The 20,946-nt window shown below is 41.9% G+C and overlaps 1 protein-coding gene across 2 annotated transcripts in view; it reads right to left on the bottom strand.

Annotated features, from left to right (window-relative positions):
* Positions 1-1,233: 1,233 nt before the first annotated feature.
* WLS (Wnt ligand secretion mediator) overlaps positions 1,234-20,946 on the bottom strand; it is a 124,285-nt gene continuing 104,572 nt past the window's right edge. The window contains exons 11-12 of one of the 2 annotated variants that reach the window (XM_037826944.1): positions 14,014-14,167; positions 1,234-2,236 (exon numbers count right to left, since the gene is read on the bottom strand). In XM_037826944.1, the coding sequence (XP_037682872.1) occupies positions 2,127-2,236; positions 14,014-14,167 (264 nt within the window). In that variant the 3' untranslated portion in view covers positions 1,234-2,126. Of the gene's footprint in view, positions 2,237-4,360; positions 4,832-14,013; positions 14,168-20,946 lie in introns of those variants that run through there. The other variant, XM_037826945.1, reaches the window with a different exon arrangement.

The raw sequence follows: 20,946 nt of genomic DNA, 5'->3' as shown, positions 1-20,946 counted from the left end.
TCTCTAGGTCCTCTTCTACTACCCTGGGTCCAGCCTACATGATCTCTTTGCAGGGCTTGCCCAATTTCTCCATGCTCCATTTTGAGTCTCATCAATATTGCTTCCCTGCCTGGGGGCTAAGACTTATAACTCTTATCATAGAATTAAAAATCTTTCTCATTCTGGCTCACAGGTGCATAGGGCTCATCTTCTGCTATTTCTACTTCTTCTGCATGCCTGATGATCAGTTTTATCCAAACATTCCACATATTTTGATTCCTCTTATTATTTTCATATTGCTCTTCCCTTGCCCTTTGACCACAGAAAAATCTTATTTCTTCTCTAAGTCCTATCTCTGGTCCTTTACCCAATCCCTTAGGAGAAACTCTCCCTCTACCCTCTGGGACATGAGAATACTTCATCTTCCCTGCTAGACTGTGAAGCATGGGCTGCATTTGATTCCTAACACCACAGTGGTTGATCAGTAAGTAGATGTTGAATGCACTAGATCGTACACCATCAAACATTCACCAGGATAGGAAAAGACCTGGAGAGAATAGCCAAAGTCACTTATTTCTTACCATCACTGCTTACCATTGGGTTTAGACAAAATCAGGGAAAAGAAAGGGTGAGGGTTGCTGAGTGAGTGAATTAAATGGACTATGCCACAGACCTCCAGGCATCAGTGTCTGGAGAAACAGTACATTCATGAAATTGTGTTTTAAGATGCCAAGAATAATATATTTAAATGGCTTTATACTTCATAAAGCATTTCTGTATACATTAACTGACTTAATTTTCACAGCAAGCCCATGGAACAGGTAAAGTTTATTAATGTCTCTTTGTAGGTGAGGGAACAGCCAGGGCATGTGGCTTGAACAAGGTCATCCAACTAGCAAATAATTGACCTTCAACAGGAAACGATGCCTTCTAACCTCAGAGTTCCGTGTTCTTTCTCTCTTTGCTGTATCATGTTGCCTCTCTAATGGCAGCATTAAAATACAATGAAACAGGCTATTTGGAGGAAGTGGGGATAAGGCAGGGAAGAATCTATTTCCATAGCCTATAACTTGTTTTCCACTCTTATTGCCACACATGAGCATTCAGTACCAGTCTAGGGAGGTTAACCAGCCAATACAGAAAATTTTACCCTATTTCCAGAAATAGATACTTCTCCCAAACACTCTAATTTGATGACAAAATATTTTAATTTTTTATAAAGCTGTTTCCCTCCCTCCCCAACCCCACAGACTCAACATGAAAAGGAATCTGCATGCATGTGTATTGGTTGAAGCAGGAAGATGTGTGCATATACATATATGCATATACATACAGGTTTATTTAAATGATCTGATCTACGCTTTTGGAAACTGTTTGAAGCATCTTATCAAAAGAAAACACATTTTAAGCATTTTCAGACCTAAAGGCCATTTAATACAATAAATCCTACTTGAATAGTTTAGCAAACATTTTTGTAAATCCACATCCAACAGACTGGTTAGTATTGGATACACAGGATTTGGTTTCAAAGTTGAAATGCCCCTGGTGTAATGGACCTTCTCATGAAATTCAGCTATTTTACATTATGCCATACAAAGTAAGGCTGCATCTCTATCAACAACTTAAATATTAACTCAATAGGCTACCTGGTGATATAAATAGGAAAAATAAAGTGGTCATGGACTAGGAGTAAGAAGACTATGACACTAGTCTATTTTGGACTGCAAAGGATGGTTAAATCTACCCTAGAATCTAAAACAAGAAAAAAAAAAAGTCAAATATTCCACTCTATATAGACCCCGTCTGGCCCAAACCATCCCCCAAGGAGTACACCACCAACACATGAGGTTTACTAACCACCTGCTACAGATGTTACAATGAAACTAATTAACAATGATCACAGAGAATGTGTCATACCAGCGGTTCTTGTTATCATACACAATGCATTAGCGGCTGCCCGAATGAATCGTCCTCCAAAAACTATCATCAGAAGGCAAACCGACAAACGTCCATGCTGCTGGTTCAAGAAACCAGAGCTAAGAGACACGAGGCATTCGTTTGTACACTGGGCGCCCTCTACACCCTCCCCACTCGAGTTAGAGGGGCTGGGATGTGGGAAGACAGTCCCAGCCGGGAGCTGCAGCCTCCTACTCCTGGGCCTCCTTGCGGGTCAACTTGTAGATCTCCGTGGGTCCGTCCACGTGGGTGATAGTAGTGGTGAGCTGGAGTTCTTCTCCGCTGTGGACACCCAGATCACCTGAAACAGGGTTTTCGGTGTTAGATGGTTCAAGGAGGAAACAGAAGAAAGCCGGGATTCATTTCAGTAACAACCACCCCAACGCTAGCAGTCTTTCACATTTTGAGCTCACAGAGAAACCCAGAACTCCAGACATCCAAAACAAGGGCTAATTTCCAACTTTTTCATGTGGCCTTTGCAGTACTGTTTATAATCTGGTTCCTTCTTTGGCTCCCAGAGAACAGTCATTAATGATATGAGTTTGCTTACTGCTGATATATTCGTAGCAATTATTAACATTTAATGAGAGCTTACTTTGTATCTGGCACTACTCTCAAGTCTTTACATAGCATCTTTTTTTTTTAATAGTTCAATTTTATTGAGATATATTCAGACCATGCAATCATACAAAGCGTACAATCAATTGTTCACAGTACCACCATATAGTTGTGTGCCCACCACCAAAATTAATTTTTGAACATTTTCATTACCACACCCACAAAAATAATAAGAATAAAAATTAAAGTGAAAAAGAACAATTAAAGTAAAAAAGAACACTGGGTGCTTTTTTTTTTTTTGCCCCCTTTTTCTACTCATCCATCCATACACTGGACAAAGGGAAGTGTGATCCACATGGCTTTTCCAATCACATTGTCACCCCTCAAAAGCTATATTTTTATACAATCATCTTCAAGATTCAAGGGTTCTGGGTTGTAGTTTGATAGTTTCAGGTATTTACTGCTAGCTATTCCAATTCATTAGAACCTAAAAAGGGTTGCCTGTATTGTGTATAAGAGTGCCCACCAGAGGGACCGCTCAGCTCCTTTTGGAATCTCTCAGCCACTGAAACTTATTTCATTTCCTTTCACATCCCCCTTTTGGTCAAGAAGATGGTCTCCAGCCCACGATGCCGGGTCTAGATTCCTCCCTGGGAGTCAAATTCCACGTTGCCAGGTGTATTTACACCCTGGGTGTCAATCAATTGATTTCACCTGCCGAGGTGGGTCAGTTAGAGAAAGGGCCACATCTGAGCAACAAAGAGGCATTTGGGAGGAGGCTCTTAGGCACAATTATAGGGAGGCCTAGCTTCTCCTTTTTACATAGGATCTTATTTCATCTTTACAAGAAACATCTGAGGTGGGCACCATGACCACACCAGCTTTACAGATGAGGAAACAGGGAGGTAAAGCCCAAAGTGGTTGGAGCAGACACACAACAGAGCTGGGAACGAGGGAACAGCTGACTCTAAGGACTGTGCCACGGGCTAAGCCAGAACGGCCGGCCTCCTGATTGAGGGAGAGGCCAGGCTCCTCAACATTTGTTAAGGAATCATTTACAAGATGGCTATGCCATGTGCAGGCAAACAAGACCTGCCTATATTTAGGAACAATTAGGGGTTTCTTCTCAAGGAGAAAAGTACCAGAAACATGCTCTGAATTTTCCTCTGCCCTGCAGGATTCTGTACACAAGTGTTTTGAACTCGTCATCAATGGACAGAGGTGTTCCTCTGCTAAAACTGAATAATGTGCCTTTTCTCAATTAGCTAGACAGAAATACATTTCTATAAGCTAAACCCTTAAATTCTGCTACCTGCTATAAGAAAATTAAATGAATATATAACCAACCAAGGGAAAATGAAAAAAGTCCAGAACTAACCAAGATCAGTTAGACAGACTAGGGGTGGGGGTGGGGGTGGAGAGCGCACTTGAACATGCATGTCTGCAGAGGAGTGTTGTTGGGGAATAAAAAGTTAAATGTGTGCCCCTGATTTTTGTATTGTGCATATTTGATATATATCATATTTTCTGAGGCTGAAATTCTTCCCAGTTCAAACCATGGGATTAAATAAACAAACACTGTTTTCAGTTAGGATTCTATACCATGACTTAGAAGAAAGCCTTGGCCCTGACTGTTAGATTTAATATCTTGTCACTAGTTTTTTTTTTTTTAATTCAGTTTTATTGAGATATATCCACATACCATACAATCATCCATGGTGTACAATCAACTGTTTCACAGTACCATCATACAGTTATGCATTTATCACCCCAATCCATTTTTGAACATTTTCCTTACACCAGAAAGAATCAGAATAAGAATAAAACAATAAAAGTAAAAAAGAACACCCAAATCATCCCCCCCACCCTATTTTTCATTTAGGTTTTGTCCCCATTTTTCCACTCATCCGTCCATACACTGGACAAAGGGAATGCAATCCACAGGGTTTTCACAATCACACTGTCACCCCTAGTAAGCTACATTTGTTGAACAATCGCCTCCAAGAGTCAAGGCTACTGGGTTAGGGTTTGGTAGTTTCAGGTATTTACTTTTAGCTCTTCCAATACATTAAAACCTAAAGAGGGTTATCTACATAGTGCGTAAGAATGTCCACCAGAGTGACCTCTCGACTCCATTTGAAATCTCTCAGCCACTGAAGCTTCACTTCGTTTCATCTCACATCCCCATTTTGGTCAAGAAGATGTTCTCAATCCCATAATGACAGGTCCAGATTCTTTCTTGGGGTCATATTCTGTGTTGCCAGGGAGATTTACACCCCTGGGAGTCAGGTCCCACGTAGAGAGGAGGGCAGTGAGTTCACCTGCTGAGATGGCTTAGCTAGAGAGAGAGGGCCACATCTGAGCAACAAAGAGGTACTCAGGGAGAGACTCTTAGGCAAAATTATAAGCAGGTTTAGCCTCTCCTTTGCAGTAACGAGCTTCATAAAGGCAAGCCCCAAGACAGAGGGCTCCGCATACCAAGCCGCCAGTCCTCAATGTTTGTGAGAACATCAGCGACAATCCAGGAGAGGAAGCCCAACCCTTCCACGTTTTCCCCCAGCTCCTCAGGGGGCCCTGTATATATACTTTTATTCTCCACCCAAATTACTTTGGGATGTGTCTGTTACTAGTTTTAAGAATGGCTGGGCATCCATGAATCTGACCCCAGAGGACACCCCACACACTGGTCCTGCAGGCTGATTGGCTGGTGCCTTCCACATGGTGGTCGTTTCTCATTGTAGACCCATTTCTCAGTAGCTTCACAGTAGGAATCAGACCTGTTTTCAAATGCTGGCCTACAGGTCTCCACCCAAATCTCAGAAGCAAGGTCAGAAGCTTTTGCTTCTGACTGTTAATGGCTTTTGAGGTTGTTTTGGCAAGAGTCTAATCCACAGGACTGAGGGTAGAGAAGGTGCTAACGGGGCCTCGGAAGCCCAGGCTCCAGCTTCATGCACCTTTGGGCCAGGGCACAGACAAACAGATTCAAATTAAAGCTGACGGGAGGCTTCACTCAGGCTGCCTAGGACCAAGCTAAACTATTATTGTACAATGAGTGAGTTTTCCCAGGTCACTAACTTACATTCCTTTTTTTTTTTTTTTTTTTTTTTACTAACTTACATTCTTCCTGCTGCAACTTCCAGTCCACTCCTTAGTCAAGCACATGTAGTACAAGCCTCCCATTTCTTGGTCAAAGCTAGTTCTGAATTTCCCTGTGTGAGTCATTAAAAGTTCAAAGCCAGTTTCATGTCTGTGTGAGCCATCAAAATCCCAAAGAGAGTCCTGCCCACCCCAGTCCACACATTAGCACCTCTCAGTGTTTACCTAAGGAATTCCTTTCACTGCAGAACTTCTTAGAAACAGACACCAGGATGTAAGTCTACTAAACCCAAGACACTAAGTCTTCAGGCTTAAAATGTGATTCCTGTTCTCAATTAGCAGTCCTTGAAAATGTGTGTGGCCGTGCTGAATACTTGAAGAGACAGCAAAATCTGCTGTGGCTTCTTTATTTAAACCAAAACCTTTATCATTCCAGCATCTCTATTATTGGGCTGACACTAATCTAAACACTTTATAAATATTAATGCATTTCATCCTCATACTAGTTCTCTGACAGATACTACTATCATCATTCCCATTCTGTTGATGAAGAAACAAAAGCACAGAGAGACTAAAGCCCAAGCTGGCAAACAGCAACTGTGAGATTCAAACCCAAGGAAGAGGCTGCTGAACCCAGGTTCTCAACCTGTAAACTACCCTGCCCCTTAAATATAAGTTCTCAGCAGCCAGTGAGACTTCTAGTGAAGTGAAGCCCGGAAGATGTGTGATATGGTTATAAATACATACACACAATGATATGGACAAATTGCTTAGCATATTAATTTTGCTTTTGTATCTGATGAAAGAGAATTTACAGCACACAAAATCAGTACACTGATAGCACAGAGAGCAGTTATTTATGGGTATTTACCATATGCACTGCTAAGAGTTTAACATGCCTGCTATCTCCTTATAAGATGGATATTACATTTCACAGATGAAGACACTGAGACTCAAATAGGTAACTTGTTCTTTAATGTGATCCAGCTTGCTCATGGCAGAGCTGGGCTAGGGACCCAGATCAATGGACCTCTGTGTGGCAAAATCACGTGTGATTTCATTGTACCTTGAAAGCCAACTTTTTTCCCCCTTAAGGAACTGATGTGGGAATATATGGCAGTAGCATAACAGGGGCGAGGATTCCTCCGTTTGTCTCCCAGTTTCATCAACTCCTACTTCTGCCAAGGTCTTGCTCCATCTGTTACTCTCCCTCTTATTGTTGGCTCCTGCTCCTCTACACACAAACATTCTCAATGTCTCCCCATCTAAAACCAAAATAAAGCCCTCTTCTGAAATGTGATGATTTTTCCAGGGAAAGGGAAGGGAAAGGATGGGAAGGGAAGGGGAAGTGGAGGGGGAGGGGAGGGGCAGGGGAGGGGAGGGAAAGAAATCTTCAGTTTGCAGTAGGGCTCTCTCCCTGGTTATGATGTCAATCTCTGCAAACTGACAATAAGACGAAGGCTTATTTCCTCCTAATGACTGTGAAATGAGACCAGTATCTGGCACCAATTTAACCTCAATGAACTGACATTGGATCTGTATCTAGGGTGTTGTATCCACAGGTATGTAGCTGCTGCTTGTTTCTAACTTCCTGGAATGCATACTGAAAACCAAGAAAGCCACATAAACTGGATACAGCTTCCTCAGGCTGGTGACAGCCACAAATAATGACAATCATTTGTAAAAAAACTAGAAAACTGCTATGCTAAAACCCAAGTTTCACAGTATACTGGGAGAGATGAGGGGTATTCTAATATTAATAATGGTTAACATTCCATCCTCTCAACCACCAAGGCAAATTAACACACCATTACACAGATGTGAAAGCCAGGGAGCTCTCATGCCATGCATTCATATTTTTTCCTCAAGGTCATACACAGTACGTGCTGGAGCCAGGATTCAGAGCCATCTGTGCCTACCTCCAAAGCTTATGTTCTTTCCAGGATACTCTTAACTCCATTCTTTTCTGTGGAATTTTCCCTAGTCCCCCACCTCCCTCCTTGTTTACTGAATCCTATCTACCTTCAAAGTCAAGCTCAGAAGATAACTGTCTAATGAAATCCCTGGTTCACAACAAAATGAGTGTAGTATTTGTAAAGCTAAAATATTTCCATGCAAAGGATTCTATTCTAAGATTATGGCTTTCCTACATTTTTGGTGGTACGATGATTTTATGCTAAAAATATATAAAATAGTGGATGGTTGTTTTTATTTTTTTTAGAAAAAAGAAGAATATAAATATCCAGCACAGTATCTGGCATGTAATAAGTGTTCATTAAAACATCCACCGAGACTTGCCTGATGCAGGCAAGTTCAGCTCCTCCCTCCTCCATACAGCTAGTGTATGGGCACTGATGTTCCCCACTGGTCTTAGGGACAAATCTGCTAGAAAACAGGTGTGCCTTGGAATGGCTTGATTTTGAGGATCCCTTCTGTGGATGGGACAGAGTGGAACAGAATTCAAGAATCCTGGGTCCAGCCATCTCTCAATCCCTTTCAATCACAGAGGTGGTTTGCACCAATCCAGGGGTGGATAAGCCATTTCCCGTCTACCTCCAAAGCAGCTTTTGGGGGTGAGGCCAGGCACTCAGTGACAGGCAACTGCAAGAGGAAGGAGGGGGGCACAATAAGACTTGGAAGTTTTGAGTGGGATCTTATGAAGCAGGAAGGTCCTCCCAAGAAGGAAACTGAGGTACCCTCTCATGGCAGGGAGACAGTAATTCGTAGACTCAGAAAAATGATTTTAATTGATAAGGTGAGTGTGGTGGCTTATTTACCCCAAATTTAGACACGCTCTTGGTCTTAATCTTCATTTCTAGGGGTATGAGCCAATTGGAAATAGAATCTCTTGACGATGTTATTTTTAGCGGCGTTAGATGTTATTATGGCACAACAGAACCAAGCTGGGTCTTAAATCTGGATTACTGAAGTCCTTTATAAACAGAAGAATTTCAGAAGTATTGAGAAAAAGCCATATGGAGGGGCCTGAAGTCCAAGGAAAGAAGAAAAAAGGAGAGAATAGGACTATGTCATGGCAAAGCCAAGGAACTCAAGAATTGCCAGCCAGACAGAATGCTAGTGACCCTGGGAGGAAGCAGGCTGTCCAGTCTCTGAAACCGTGTGACAATAAATTCCCATTGGTAAGCCAGCCCATTGTGTGGTACTTGTCATAGCAGCCAGGAAAGTAAGACAGCACGGAAAGGTCTGGCCATTACTAGGGTAACAGCCCTGGGAGAGGCAGGAGACAGAAAAGGCCTGATTACAAACAGCAGAGCAGGAGGTGCCAAGTGGATGATGTCTTGTTTGTCACCTGGTTCCTGCCTTTCCTGGGGAATGCAGAAGGACCCCCTTCAGAGTCTGGGTCCTTCCCTGGTGATAAGACAATTCCATCTGCTCACAGACATCAAGGAGGAGCCAATTGGGTGTAGGGTGGGTCTTCTGACATGCAACTAGGGAAATGACCTCAATAATAGGTGGTCACTGGCAAAGTCTCATGACTCAAACCAAACATTTACTGAGAAAACAAAAGCTAAAGCTACATTTCCGCTGAATCAGGCAGCAGGAGACCTTAGAAGCTTCTGGAAGTAAAAACTGACATCACACAGTAACTAGCTACCAAGACATGCCAATCCAGGGTTGCTGTGGTTCCTTCCAGCAGATTGAGCGCACTATACAGAAGGCATTTAGTGCCAACAGAATGGAACGGGTTGGAAATTAGGGTGTCTCCTATTCCCTTTGGATACTCAGCTAGTCAGAGCTTCCATTTCTTACTTCTTTTCTAAACCCTTCTGACAAGAATTTTACAGATGAAAGAACATAAAAATGAAAGCTATCGTCAAGAGTTGCTTGACTTCATAAGCAGCTCCAGCTTTTTTTTTTTTTTAAACATGAATTGGTGACTGAGTGGGTTTGGGCTGTTTTATGTGTGTGCAGAGCATCATTTGTGTTGAATCCTAGGGAGCTGGTGCTTTTGCTTGGAGCTAAGGGTTAACATCAGCTTGTTGCAATTTGTTTCTGCCTGGGAAGACATCCGAAATGATTCACAAATTGGTTATGGAAACAGGTGAGAAGAACAACTTTGATAAAAAGGCAGCAGCAGCAGGGCAGAAAATGTGAATGCTCCTTGGAGGAAAAAGGACTAAAATATCTTTGCTAAATTAAAAAGTTGTAGGTGTATGTGTATGCATGTGTGTTTGTGTGTAATGATTAACGTGCACGTAGCTGCACCACCATTCAAGGTGTGGTAAGTCAACCAACAGGAAGGAGCAGAGCCCCATCCTCCTGCAACACTAACGTGCTGGTAAAAAAGCTTTACCTTGGAGCTGGCTCACCACATCCTGTGTTTCCAGCAGGAGATGAGGAATTCTTGTCTCCTAGACCAGACGAATAGCCCCTGGGAACAAGGACTGTGTCTTTTCTCACTTCTTTGTGCCTCGCCTAACCTTACTGCATCTTATCAAACCTAGCACAGTGCCAAGTACTGAGGAGGTCTGCTGTTCATTTGTAGGGGTCATGTGCCTAGCCATGCAAAAAATATATATATATTAGAGGAACTGCTCTTTTGAAACCTACCCTCACTTCAACTTAATGCCCACTTTGTTTCAGTTCATTCCTTGACCAAGAGGAAAATGCAGCAGCCTATGCTCTTGGCTTCCATTTCTTTTCTACCCACTCCCTTCTGATATGTGTGCCCTTTGGCTTTTCTCTTTCCTGCCCAAACAAAACAAAGCTCCCTAGTGGTTCTTTCTCATTCCTTATCCCCTTGGGCCTCTGCTGCATCAGAAACTGCTCATCAGGTTCTTGGAAATGGGCTTTTTCCAGTGGTCCATATAGGATCACGAAGCAAGAAGCACCACACACCTGGAATTCATTCTCCATAGCAAGAGATCTGGCCCTGGACCTGAAAAGCAAAGGGGGTGGGGAAGCCAAGCCAACTTAAAAATAAAAATTTTCCATGAGAAAGGAAAAGGAACACAGGAAAGCTGGGAGAAGAGAAAAATGGCATCCAGAGATACAGAGATTTAAAAATACAGTGCATCCTCCTGACAGTTCATTTTTTAGCTTTCCATATAATATTCCAAACTACCTCTTTCCAAGGAGCTCCAAAATCTTGGCAAATACTCCATAATTCTTAGGATACATTGTGTGATCTGGTGACAGAGAGTGGGGGGTTGGGGGGAAGGAGAGGGGAAGAGAGAGAGAGAGAGAGAGAGAGAGAGAGAGAGAGAGAGAGAGGAGGGGGGAAGGAAAATGATCAGAGAACCCAACATGGGAAAGATTCCTTCCAAATACACAAGCTCATGGCACCATGCAGGAAAGTAAAAGGTATGGAAAACTTCCAGGGGTCCAATGCAGCTGCTGTGAAGTCACAGCTGGTCATGTCATCATTGTACAATTGTTAAATCCTAGGACTTTTGTATTTGTGATCAGCATAGGGTCCCAAAAGTATTTGCATACTAAATTTCTGGAGGAATATTTTTCAATGGAGGGCCTATTGGCATTTTGGGCAGGGCAATTCTTTATTAAAAGGGACTGTTTAGCTCATTGCTGGACATCTAACACCCCCCAAATCTGGACACTAAATGCCTGTAGCACATCAGTCATAATGACCATCTAAAACAAACCTGAACATTTCCACACGATCCTTGGCAGGGAGTCCTGAGGGCTCTGACCTCCTGTTGAAAACTAGTTTTTAAGTTTTCTGTGAATTTTATCAAGTGGCATTCAACAAATAGATACCAACAGGGAAACTATTCTCAATTGTAAGGTGTCGAGCCTAGGTTGCTTTTCTGATACACAGTGCTGATGGGAGCTGCTTAACACTTGGCTCCCACATCAAGAATTTGGCCCAGGCTTTGTAGGGTTGACCAGAACTCTAGCCTGCCACTTGAAGATGTTGGGGATTGACAAATTCTCACCAGCATTTGGGAATTCCTCACCTGTGAGAGATATCAACCCCTGGGCTGCCACTTAGCGATAGGAGGTGCTCTCTGCCTCTTCCTTGCTAACAGGAAGAAAGAGAACAATAGAATCCCATGGTTCTAAAGGACTTTAAGAGATCACTTTCAATTGGCAGAGAAAGGCTACATGGTCTGGCAATAGTCATAAAGCAAATACAAGCAGAAATCCTCTGTATGTAAAGTGCTCTAGCACATAATCAGAACTCAGTAACTATTACCCATTAGTTTTATCATTCCAGCATCCCAGCAAGTCGAGCGACTGCTTTATGTGGTATTTCCTGGAAGGTAGGAACTCCTACTTGGAGTCCTGTTCATACCCTCAAGTCCAGGACTGGTCAGTGTGGTTTCTACCAAAGTCCAACAGATTCATGAAGTGAAATCAAGATTCTTGTTCACAAGCCCTTCCTGCTAGTGTTATCGAGGTTGGAGGTCCACAGTTTGTGAGGCTGCATGCTCCTATTTTCGATGCATATATTAAACCCATTGAGTGCTAGGAATGGAAAGGAAGCTGAAGGACCTCTGGAAATGAGAATGAAACTACCTAGCTGTTGAGACTTCTAGGAAGGTGGTCAGTTAAACCAAGAGTAGGGTGGGGGTGGGGAGAGGAGGAATAGGTGAGGCCAGGACCATGGATAGGAGTGGGCCTGAAACTGAATGTGACAAGAGATCTTTACCCCAAGAGGTCAAGGAGTAGGAGAAGAGAAGCCTAATGTCCAGGATGTTCTAGCACAGAAGAGACAAGGATATAGTACAGGAGACAGCTGGTGGTTGAGCCCATTCTACCACCCTTGCCCCTCAACACAGGTAGCCTCTTCTCTTTTCTTCTCTTCATCTCCATCTCACATATCTTTCCACCCCCTCTCCAGATCACTGGCCCATCTGTGAAATATGAAGGCTAAAGTAACTCCTATTTTTACAGCATTAATCCACTCAACATTTTTAAAGCACCCTTAAGAACCACCAGTCCTTGTCCTTAAGGAGCTAATGTTCTAGCAGGAGAGAGAAGGCTTAGGCAAGCTCATCTATCACATGTGGCCTCACATGGTGAGTGCCATGTGAAAAGTGTAATCATGTTCCCCCAGACCTGTTTTAAGAATACTGGTCCCAAAAGACATACCATCCAGAAAAAGGGTTCTTGGGCCAACTAAGTTAATAACTTTGGGAAACACTCCTATTCCTCCCCTTCTTCCCTTAAGAGACTCACAGTACAAATTAATGTACTAAAGGCGCTAAGATGTCTTTCAGTATCTCATTAATGCTGATTAACCCTGCACTTCTCAAACTTATTTGACTTCTGAGATCTATCAACATTTCATGGAAACAATATTCCATTGAACATCATTTGCTGGATTCTAATTGGAGTGATCAAGGGTAGGTTTCAAGGAGGAGGTTGCATTTTGGCTGGTCCCAAAGGATGGGTAGTGTTTCAGGGAGCCCTCATAGACACAGGACACACAATTCATTCATTCAACACACACTTACTCTGAGCAAGGCCAAGTGCTGATACCACGGGGTTCCACGAAGACCTTACTGCCTTGACCTCTGCAGGGTGAAGGGCACTGGCACAGATTTGAGAAAGTGCATTTTATGTTTTGGGAACAGCAAGTACCTGGCTTGGGTAAAGCAGGTATGAAGGAAAAAAGAAAGAATAAGGTTGGAACTAAATAGTGTAGGGCTAAGTATCCATAAGAAAAAGAAGCCATCAGATCAACTGTTTACTAGGCCACAAATTATGTGGTGATAGCACTGGCCTAGGCAGGGATATTCATTTCCTTCTGCCACTGGCTAGCAGAGAAATCTTCGGCACAGCCCTTATCTTATCTGGGCCTCAGTTTCCTCATTTCTAAAATGAAAGGAATGGCTAAGTTCTTTAAGGTTCCTTTCAGCATCAAGATCTCAGAGTTCTGTGATTATAAAATATGAAAAGACAGAATATATCAGCATTAGAGAACAGGAGGGCTGTAGGGGACAGGAGGCTGGCTATTGGCTTGGAGGTATGTCAACAAACACTCTTGCATAAAAATGAGCAGGAGAAAAATGAAGCTAGTTCCATCTTCAGCTCTCAGGTTTTGGTCTCCCTCCACCTGTTATCGTAAGATCATACTTGTCAAACTGGAAGAATAAATGTGCATACTTTCCAACAGACTCAGTGTTGCTCAATAAATTGAGGAAAGCAAATTTAATTTTTATACTAAAACTGGGGCATCTTTTAGACTAGAATGTAATTTTCCCAATGTATTTTAAAGATTAAAAAGTGAGGACTTAAAGAAATCTCTGGCTTTTGCTGACTTTTTTGGGTTATGGCTCCAGAGGCCCCAGACAGAGGGGCTCACTTACTATACCCCGTTATTAGTATTCTTGGAGGAAAAGCTTGATTGTGGTTATAGCCTTAGCTATTTATACCTTGCAGATGCAGAAACCTACTTGTCCTGAATTAAGCTGTGCTAAAGAAACTGGAACTTACCATTAGACTGATCTTCCCCATAGTTCTTATGGGATGGTGCATATAAGAACATCAAGGCAAAAACATACAGGTTCCACATCCCATAGATGCCTGTGAAAAAGGCACTGTTCACCTGGACTGTGACGCCACCCCATTTCCAATGGCCTTCAGTCACCTATGGAAAAATGACAGTGACATTCAGTTGGGACAAAGAAACACAATACTGACATGGGAACCAACTAGTGCAAAAACCAGGTCTCTTCCATGTGGAAAAGTGAAGGGATATGCAAGACTCCATCTTTAATCTGAATCTTACTGGTACGACTTAAGGTTAACTGAGGGCTTACAATGCGTCAAACATGAAGTCAGTGGTTTTCACCTTGGCAGCACATTAGAATTACACAGGGAACTTTTTAAAAATTCAGATGCTTTGTCCATATACCAGATTTATTAAGTCAGAAACTTGGGGGTATTGATATTTTTAAAGCTTCCTAGGTGGCCAGAGTATCAGCCAGGTGGAGACCACTGCACTAAAGGCATTACGTGCATTATTCCATTTAACACTCTCCACCCAACCAAAGTAGCAATTATTATTCCCCACTTACAGATGAGGAAATTAAGGTTTAGAGAGAACAAGTACTTCCAAGATCAGAGAGGAGAGTTAGGATTCCAAGCATGCCTCGTTTTTGGAGTTCTGACTCTTATTTATTACCCTGGACTGCTTCTCAAGATATCCTGTGAGGAAGCGATGAGCTGATTAAAATCCCAACTAGGTTTCTAGCTCTGTACCAGTACACCCTCTTCACTTCCTCTTATGGGCCTCTGCTTACACTCGATCCCACCAGAAACGCCTTCATCAAAGTACTTCCCCTATCAAAATCCTACCAAATTCTTGCACAAATGTCTTTCAAACTATCCAGGGTCACAATGAAGTTTTTACCTCCAAAATCTCACCATACTTCTAGTCTACTTTGCAGATGATTTTACAGTTAGACAATTTTGAGTAGCTCATAAATTGTCATGTAGAAGAAAAATGCCTTCCTTGGTAGATGTGGACACCTTGAGTGTAGACTTCTGCATCCTCCACAATGCCTGGCCTGATTCTGAGTAGAGACTAGGCGCTTATCAAACGCCTGGTGAGTCATGCAGAGGCATGTACTGGTATGAATTTGCAGAACTATGTTTCTAAGCTCCTTGGAGTAAAATATTTGAGAAACATTTTCTTGATGTTCTACATTGAATTACAGGTATTCTTTCTTTTTTGATGCTTTGTTTCAGGAATTCTGAAGCCATTGGGTGTAGGAAGGGTATCAAAAATCACATAAGAATTTCAATATGTACACATCTGCTTCAAGACCCCCATCCCCCACACTCCTTCGAATTAGAAATTTAAACACAGTGCTGAACAGGTTGTCTAGAGACTCCCACAGTGGAGAAGCTCGTCTTTCTCATGGCCTCCTTGTTCCTCCCTCTAGGAGCTACCTCCAAACATAAGTATTAGTCTCTTCCTAAAACAGCAGTGCATCATATCCCAAATTTAAAGAAATTATATTGGAGAGTGTACCGGTTTGTATATATTATGTCCCCCAGAAAAAAAACATGTTCTTTGATACAATCTTGTAGGGACAGACATATCAGTGGGGATTAGTTGGACTGTTTGGATTAGGTTGTTTCCATGAAATGTGCCCCACCCAAATGTGGGTGATAACTCTGACTGGATAATTTCCATGGCAGTGTGGCCCCACGTATTAAGCATGGGCCTTGATTAGTTTCCTGGAGCACTGCATAAGCTCAGAGGAACGAGCTTGCTACAGCCAAGAGGGACACTTTGAAGAATGCACAGGAGCTGAGAGAAGAGCTGCAGATGAGAAACAGTTTGAAGATGGCTGTTGAAAGCAGATTTTGCTCTGGAGAAGCTAAGAGAGGAAAAATGCCCCAAGAGCAACTAAGAGTGACATTTTGAGCAGGAGCTGCAGCCTACAGAGGAACGTTCTGGGAGAAAGCCATTTTGAAACCAGAACTCTAGAGCAGATGTCCGCCACATGCCTTCCCAGCTAACAGACGTTTTCTGGTTGCCATTGGCCATCCTCCAGTGAAGGTACCCGATTGCTGATGTGTTACCTTGGACACTTTATGGCCTTTAGACTGTAACTTTGTAACCAAATAAACCTCCTTTAAAAAAGCCAGTCCATTTCTGTTGTTTTGCACCCTGGCAGCATTAGCAAACTAGAACACAGACTAACACTTATTCACAATCATAGTTTCTCCTCTGCTATTTGCCTTCCCAGATAGATGTAAACTTCCTGTGGACAGAGATCAGGTTGGTTTTGTTCACTGCCACACCTTTATGTCTAATACACCAAAGGTGAACACAGGCTGACTAAATGAACAAATGAATCCTCAGCGTGAGCAGTTTTCCTTGGTATGACAGTGTGCCATAGCAGAAAGACAAGGCTAGGATTCAGGTAGACCTGGATTCAAATCCAGATTCTACCACTCACTTTGTGTTTAATATAACAAGATTAAGACCTTGAACTTCAGTTTCTTTAAGTGTAAAACAGAGGCAAGGATACTAACTTAACAGTTACTGAGGACAATTAAGTAAAAACAAAAAATCTAGAAACATCCTGGCACGTAGTAAACATACAATAAATCTTATTTACATAATGTCACTCAATATAAATCACTCAGAAAGGTAATTAAGAAGCTTTCATACAGTGTGCAATGTTTTGAAGCTCCTTTTGTTTCTGTTAATGATTTGGTAATTGTCTTAAGGGCTGTTCTGATGACACATGGATTACGCTGAAATCTGTCAACAGAACTGTTGGGCCCAATGACTAATATGCATCAGCTCCAAGATCAATGAAATGATTCTGACCACTTCTGCTTGCTCCAGGAAATTCTAACTGAGAGAAAAAGAAAGTAGTGGACAAGTGTTCCTGAGACAGCTTAATGAGGCTGGGTTATACAAACCAACTCCAGGAGCCCCTTCTATATTCTGAGACGGCAAACTCGACCTCATGTCAATGACTTAAATAAGTAGGTTGATTTCACTTCTTGCTTATGATGCAGCATGTCTGTATTCATCAGAAGCTTCTGTCTAACTCATGACCCATTGGTAACATTTCCTCACGAAAGACCTGGAATGTTAGTTAATCAGTCAACTGAGTGATTATAGACTTAACCAGTTCTGGTTTGCTTTATTGATACATTATTGCTTATTTTTATGATTCACAAACCACCACCATGAACTCTTATTTATTTTGGATAATAATTCACTTTGGATGAAGTACCCAGGAGTGTATTTTGGCAAAGAAGGATTTCATAACCATTACTGATTTTAGGACAATGCATAAGCATTTAAACTACTTAGACTTCTTAGAAATGTCTCCTAATGCCATGCTTCTGACTTTCAAGTACAGAATATCCTAACTTTATAAACATTACAGTACCTAGTTAGAGTATCTTTGGATGATTCTTAATGCATATAATGGAAGGGGAGAGGAAGCCACAGGAAAGTAGTTGGAAATATATGGATCTGCTGTCATAATACAGGACACTCGTCTGCATGTGATGGGGGGAGGGGGATGCAAGGCAGAGTGAGCAACAGGTGAGACCCTGTATGGCAATTTTCTGGTAAAGCAGCAGGACCCTTCAGCTAGAGAAAGAGAGTATAAGAACCCTTGCCTTCCTCAGATATTAAGCTGAGAATATTCAGTATTGGTGGTTTTGCTGAAATTGATTCTTGCTAGGATTATCATGACTGACCCATCCACAGAAACACCCAGATGTATCGCTGCCAAACATTGGTGCTCAGTAGATGTCTGCTGAATGAATGGGGGCAAATGCACAGGGGTGCGCATGGATGCCAGCATAAGTACATGGAGGTAGAACAGGGGGGTATAAATGGTAGCTCTCAAGAAATACCTGAATGGAAAGTAAAGTGAAAAAACAGCAGGTCATAGTAAATCACAATAATTGTATTCAAAAGTGACAGATGCCAATGAGGAACAGGTGCTCTTTCACTCAAATATTGCTCTCTATTTTATTTCTTTATTATCACTTAAAACAAGTAGTTAACACAGATTAGCAAAACTAATGAGTTTTGCTACATTAGCAAATTAGCAAAGCTCAGATTATTTTTTGTAATTATAACAAAGATAGCAATAGTTAACATTTATTCAATGCTAATGATGTGCCAGGCACTATACTTAGCATTTTATATGAAATATCTTCTTTACTACTGGGAAGTAGGTAATATGTCATTCAACACATGATTAAACTGTGGCACAGAGAGGTGAAGTAACTTCCCCAAAATTGCTCAGCTAGAAAGTCATGGCTGTGTCTCCAGAGAATATGTTCTTAATCATTATAAAACATAAGGCTAGACATAGTATCTTAAATGGTGGTCAGTCTTTGAAATTAGCATATGAAGCAACTATTGAGGAAGGTCAAATTTCCTTTGAAAATTCACTCAATTGCCCACAATACATATTATCTACACAGCACATATTCACAGCTTTGAATATTCAAATCTATATAATATATATGTACTATATATCCTAAGCATGGTAACATATGATATACACTAAATTGCATATATATGCAAAATATAATCTTACAGTAGAACCACTGGGATGAGATATGTTATCAGATGCACAGGGAGCTGAGACTGACTGAGGAAATAGCAGATTCATGTCCCCAACCTCATACTTGCTCCGAGACATATGCATGTTGCTTAGATGGAGGGCATAAGTACCCATATTATTTTTAATTTGTAATCTCTAAATATATTATTTCCTGCAGAGGGCAAAGAGTTGGGTTTGTATAAATGAACTGTGCATATATAATTTCACTGTTTGGAGACTAGATTGGGTTTCCCCTTCTCTTCACTCCATTATTCATGCCTGAGATACCCTGAGCTCTGAACACATTCCCACCAATATGTACCATAACAATCAACCTCAACAGAGCGGGCCTTCTAAGTCCAAATTTTATTAATGCCAAGGCAGAGGGGGAAGAGCCACTCCTTTTTGACTTTCAGAGATAAAAAATAGGTACCCCCTAACCCCCTAAAAATCACCTCACCCTCCACATCAATCTTACCTCTAAAAGTCCCTATTTTTTCCTGATTTTACATTTGAACAATTTACTTTTGTGTGAAACCACCCAATTATACCCCTGGAGCCAAGCGAAGGTCAAATCCCTTTACACCCAGTAGTCTTGACAACCAACATTCCACTTAACAACAAGATTTCCAAATTCCAGACACAGGCCCTCTTACTGGAAATATTTCCTCTGGAACAGAATGAAGTGATCATGCACACAAAAAAACGAGCTGAGGACAGGCTCTCTGGGAGTTTGCTGCAAGTGGCTTGACCTGAGTGTCCGGCACCTGGGAGTCCCCTTAGTGAAGGCCGGTGACCTTTTCCCCTGCATTGCACTTCTGTTCCCCACTGCCTGCCACCTCTAAACGGAATGCCTCTTTCTTTCCCAGAAGGAAGGGGCTGAAACACCAGACTGTGATGTACCATCACTTGGTTGCTAGGACTGAAGCCATTAAAATGGCAGGCATTAAAAGACTGCACCTCAGTACCCAGCTACAAAGCCTCCAGGTCACTGCATTCCACAGCTTCCCTTCGGTTTTTGATTCCTAGCCTCAGAGCTTCAACATCCTGGTGAGATTCCCTTGCATTATATTTCATGGGGCTTAAATGTGAACTCTCCCAGCAAGCCCGGAGTATAATGGGAGTTTTAATACATTCCTTTCACCTAAGGCTGGGATCCATTTCAAAAAGTTACCCAATAGGTTTTCTTTCAGGTGAGATCATTGCTGAGACATTCCAAAATGACACTGAAAAATAAATCCTGTGATGACTATATTAATACAGTACCTGAGTTATGCCTGAAAATGTCTTAGATGTCTATAAATAAACCTTAAAAAAAACAAACAAACAGTAGGAAGACTGTGAAGAGCTAATGGAATCCAAAACGCCTTACTGCTCCCTGCTTAGAGTGAAATCAACCCCAGGCCGAGGCTGTCACAGCAGATATAAAAAGCCAGCCAGAGACAGGAAACTGTGTTAGAAAACACTTGGCAATGGAATATTAATATTTTTCTCTAAAGAAAAGCCACCAACTATTTGCTCCTTGGAAGACTGGCCTTCTTTGTTTTAAAAAGGTGCACCAATTAACACATATGGGGTTAAATTCTGGCAACCTGTAGCCACCATAAAGATCAGCAAAATGTCCTTCTGGTGGGAGGAGCACTCTCCAGAGACAAGAGAGAAGAGGGATGTGTGGGGAAATTGACTTAACTTTCCAGAGTTGTAGAAACATGTGTTAGGACTCTAAATGCCCTTCCTTTCTGCCTTCCTGAGGACACATCTTGGTATTGCCTTTTCATTCCTCCACCTATCTTATTTGGGATTCTGTTTCTCCAGGCAGTGCTCCATGCTGTCTCAGCCTTGCTGCATACCTTGGGTGTGTTAAGTGTCACAGCACATTACCGAGGGACTGGGGGAACTGGAAAGGATTCTGGTCACACCAGGAATTAGCTAAGGATAGGTCAGTGCCACAGATATCCTTGTCTGAATATGGGTGCTTTGAGCTTCAGCTGGTAGAATAAAAAACTCATTCAGAATTGGAAATATTTTTTACTGCATTTGGAGTGGAGAGTGAAATTTCCAAGATTTTATAAACAAACAGCCTGATACAAATATAGCACTGTTGTAGGTCAAAGCCGATGTAGCAAACAGGATTCATGAAGATATATAGATCAGTGTTTTTCTTTTTTTCCCACATTAAACCGCAGCCTTCAGCAAAGCCAGAAATGCTAACACTTCCCAGTGGGCAGAGCCAACAGGACTCTCGAAGTTCCTAACTTAGGGTCCCCTTAGGTGTCCCTGGATATAATTCAAGGGATCCACGAACTGAAATGGAAAGCTTATGTTT

The sequence above is a fragment of the Choloepus didactylus genome, chromosome 2 (assembly GCF_015220235.1).
Source record: "Choloepus didactylus isolate mChoDid1 chromosome 2, mChoDid1.pri, whole genome shotgun sequence".
NCBI classification, from domain to species: Eukaryota; Metazoa; Chordata; class Mammalia; order Pilosa; family Megalonychidae; genus Choloepus; species Choloepus didactylus.
Note: the sequence above shows the minus strand (reverse complement) of the source record. Positions and strands in the feature narration are given on the sequence as shown.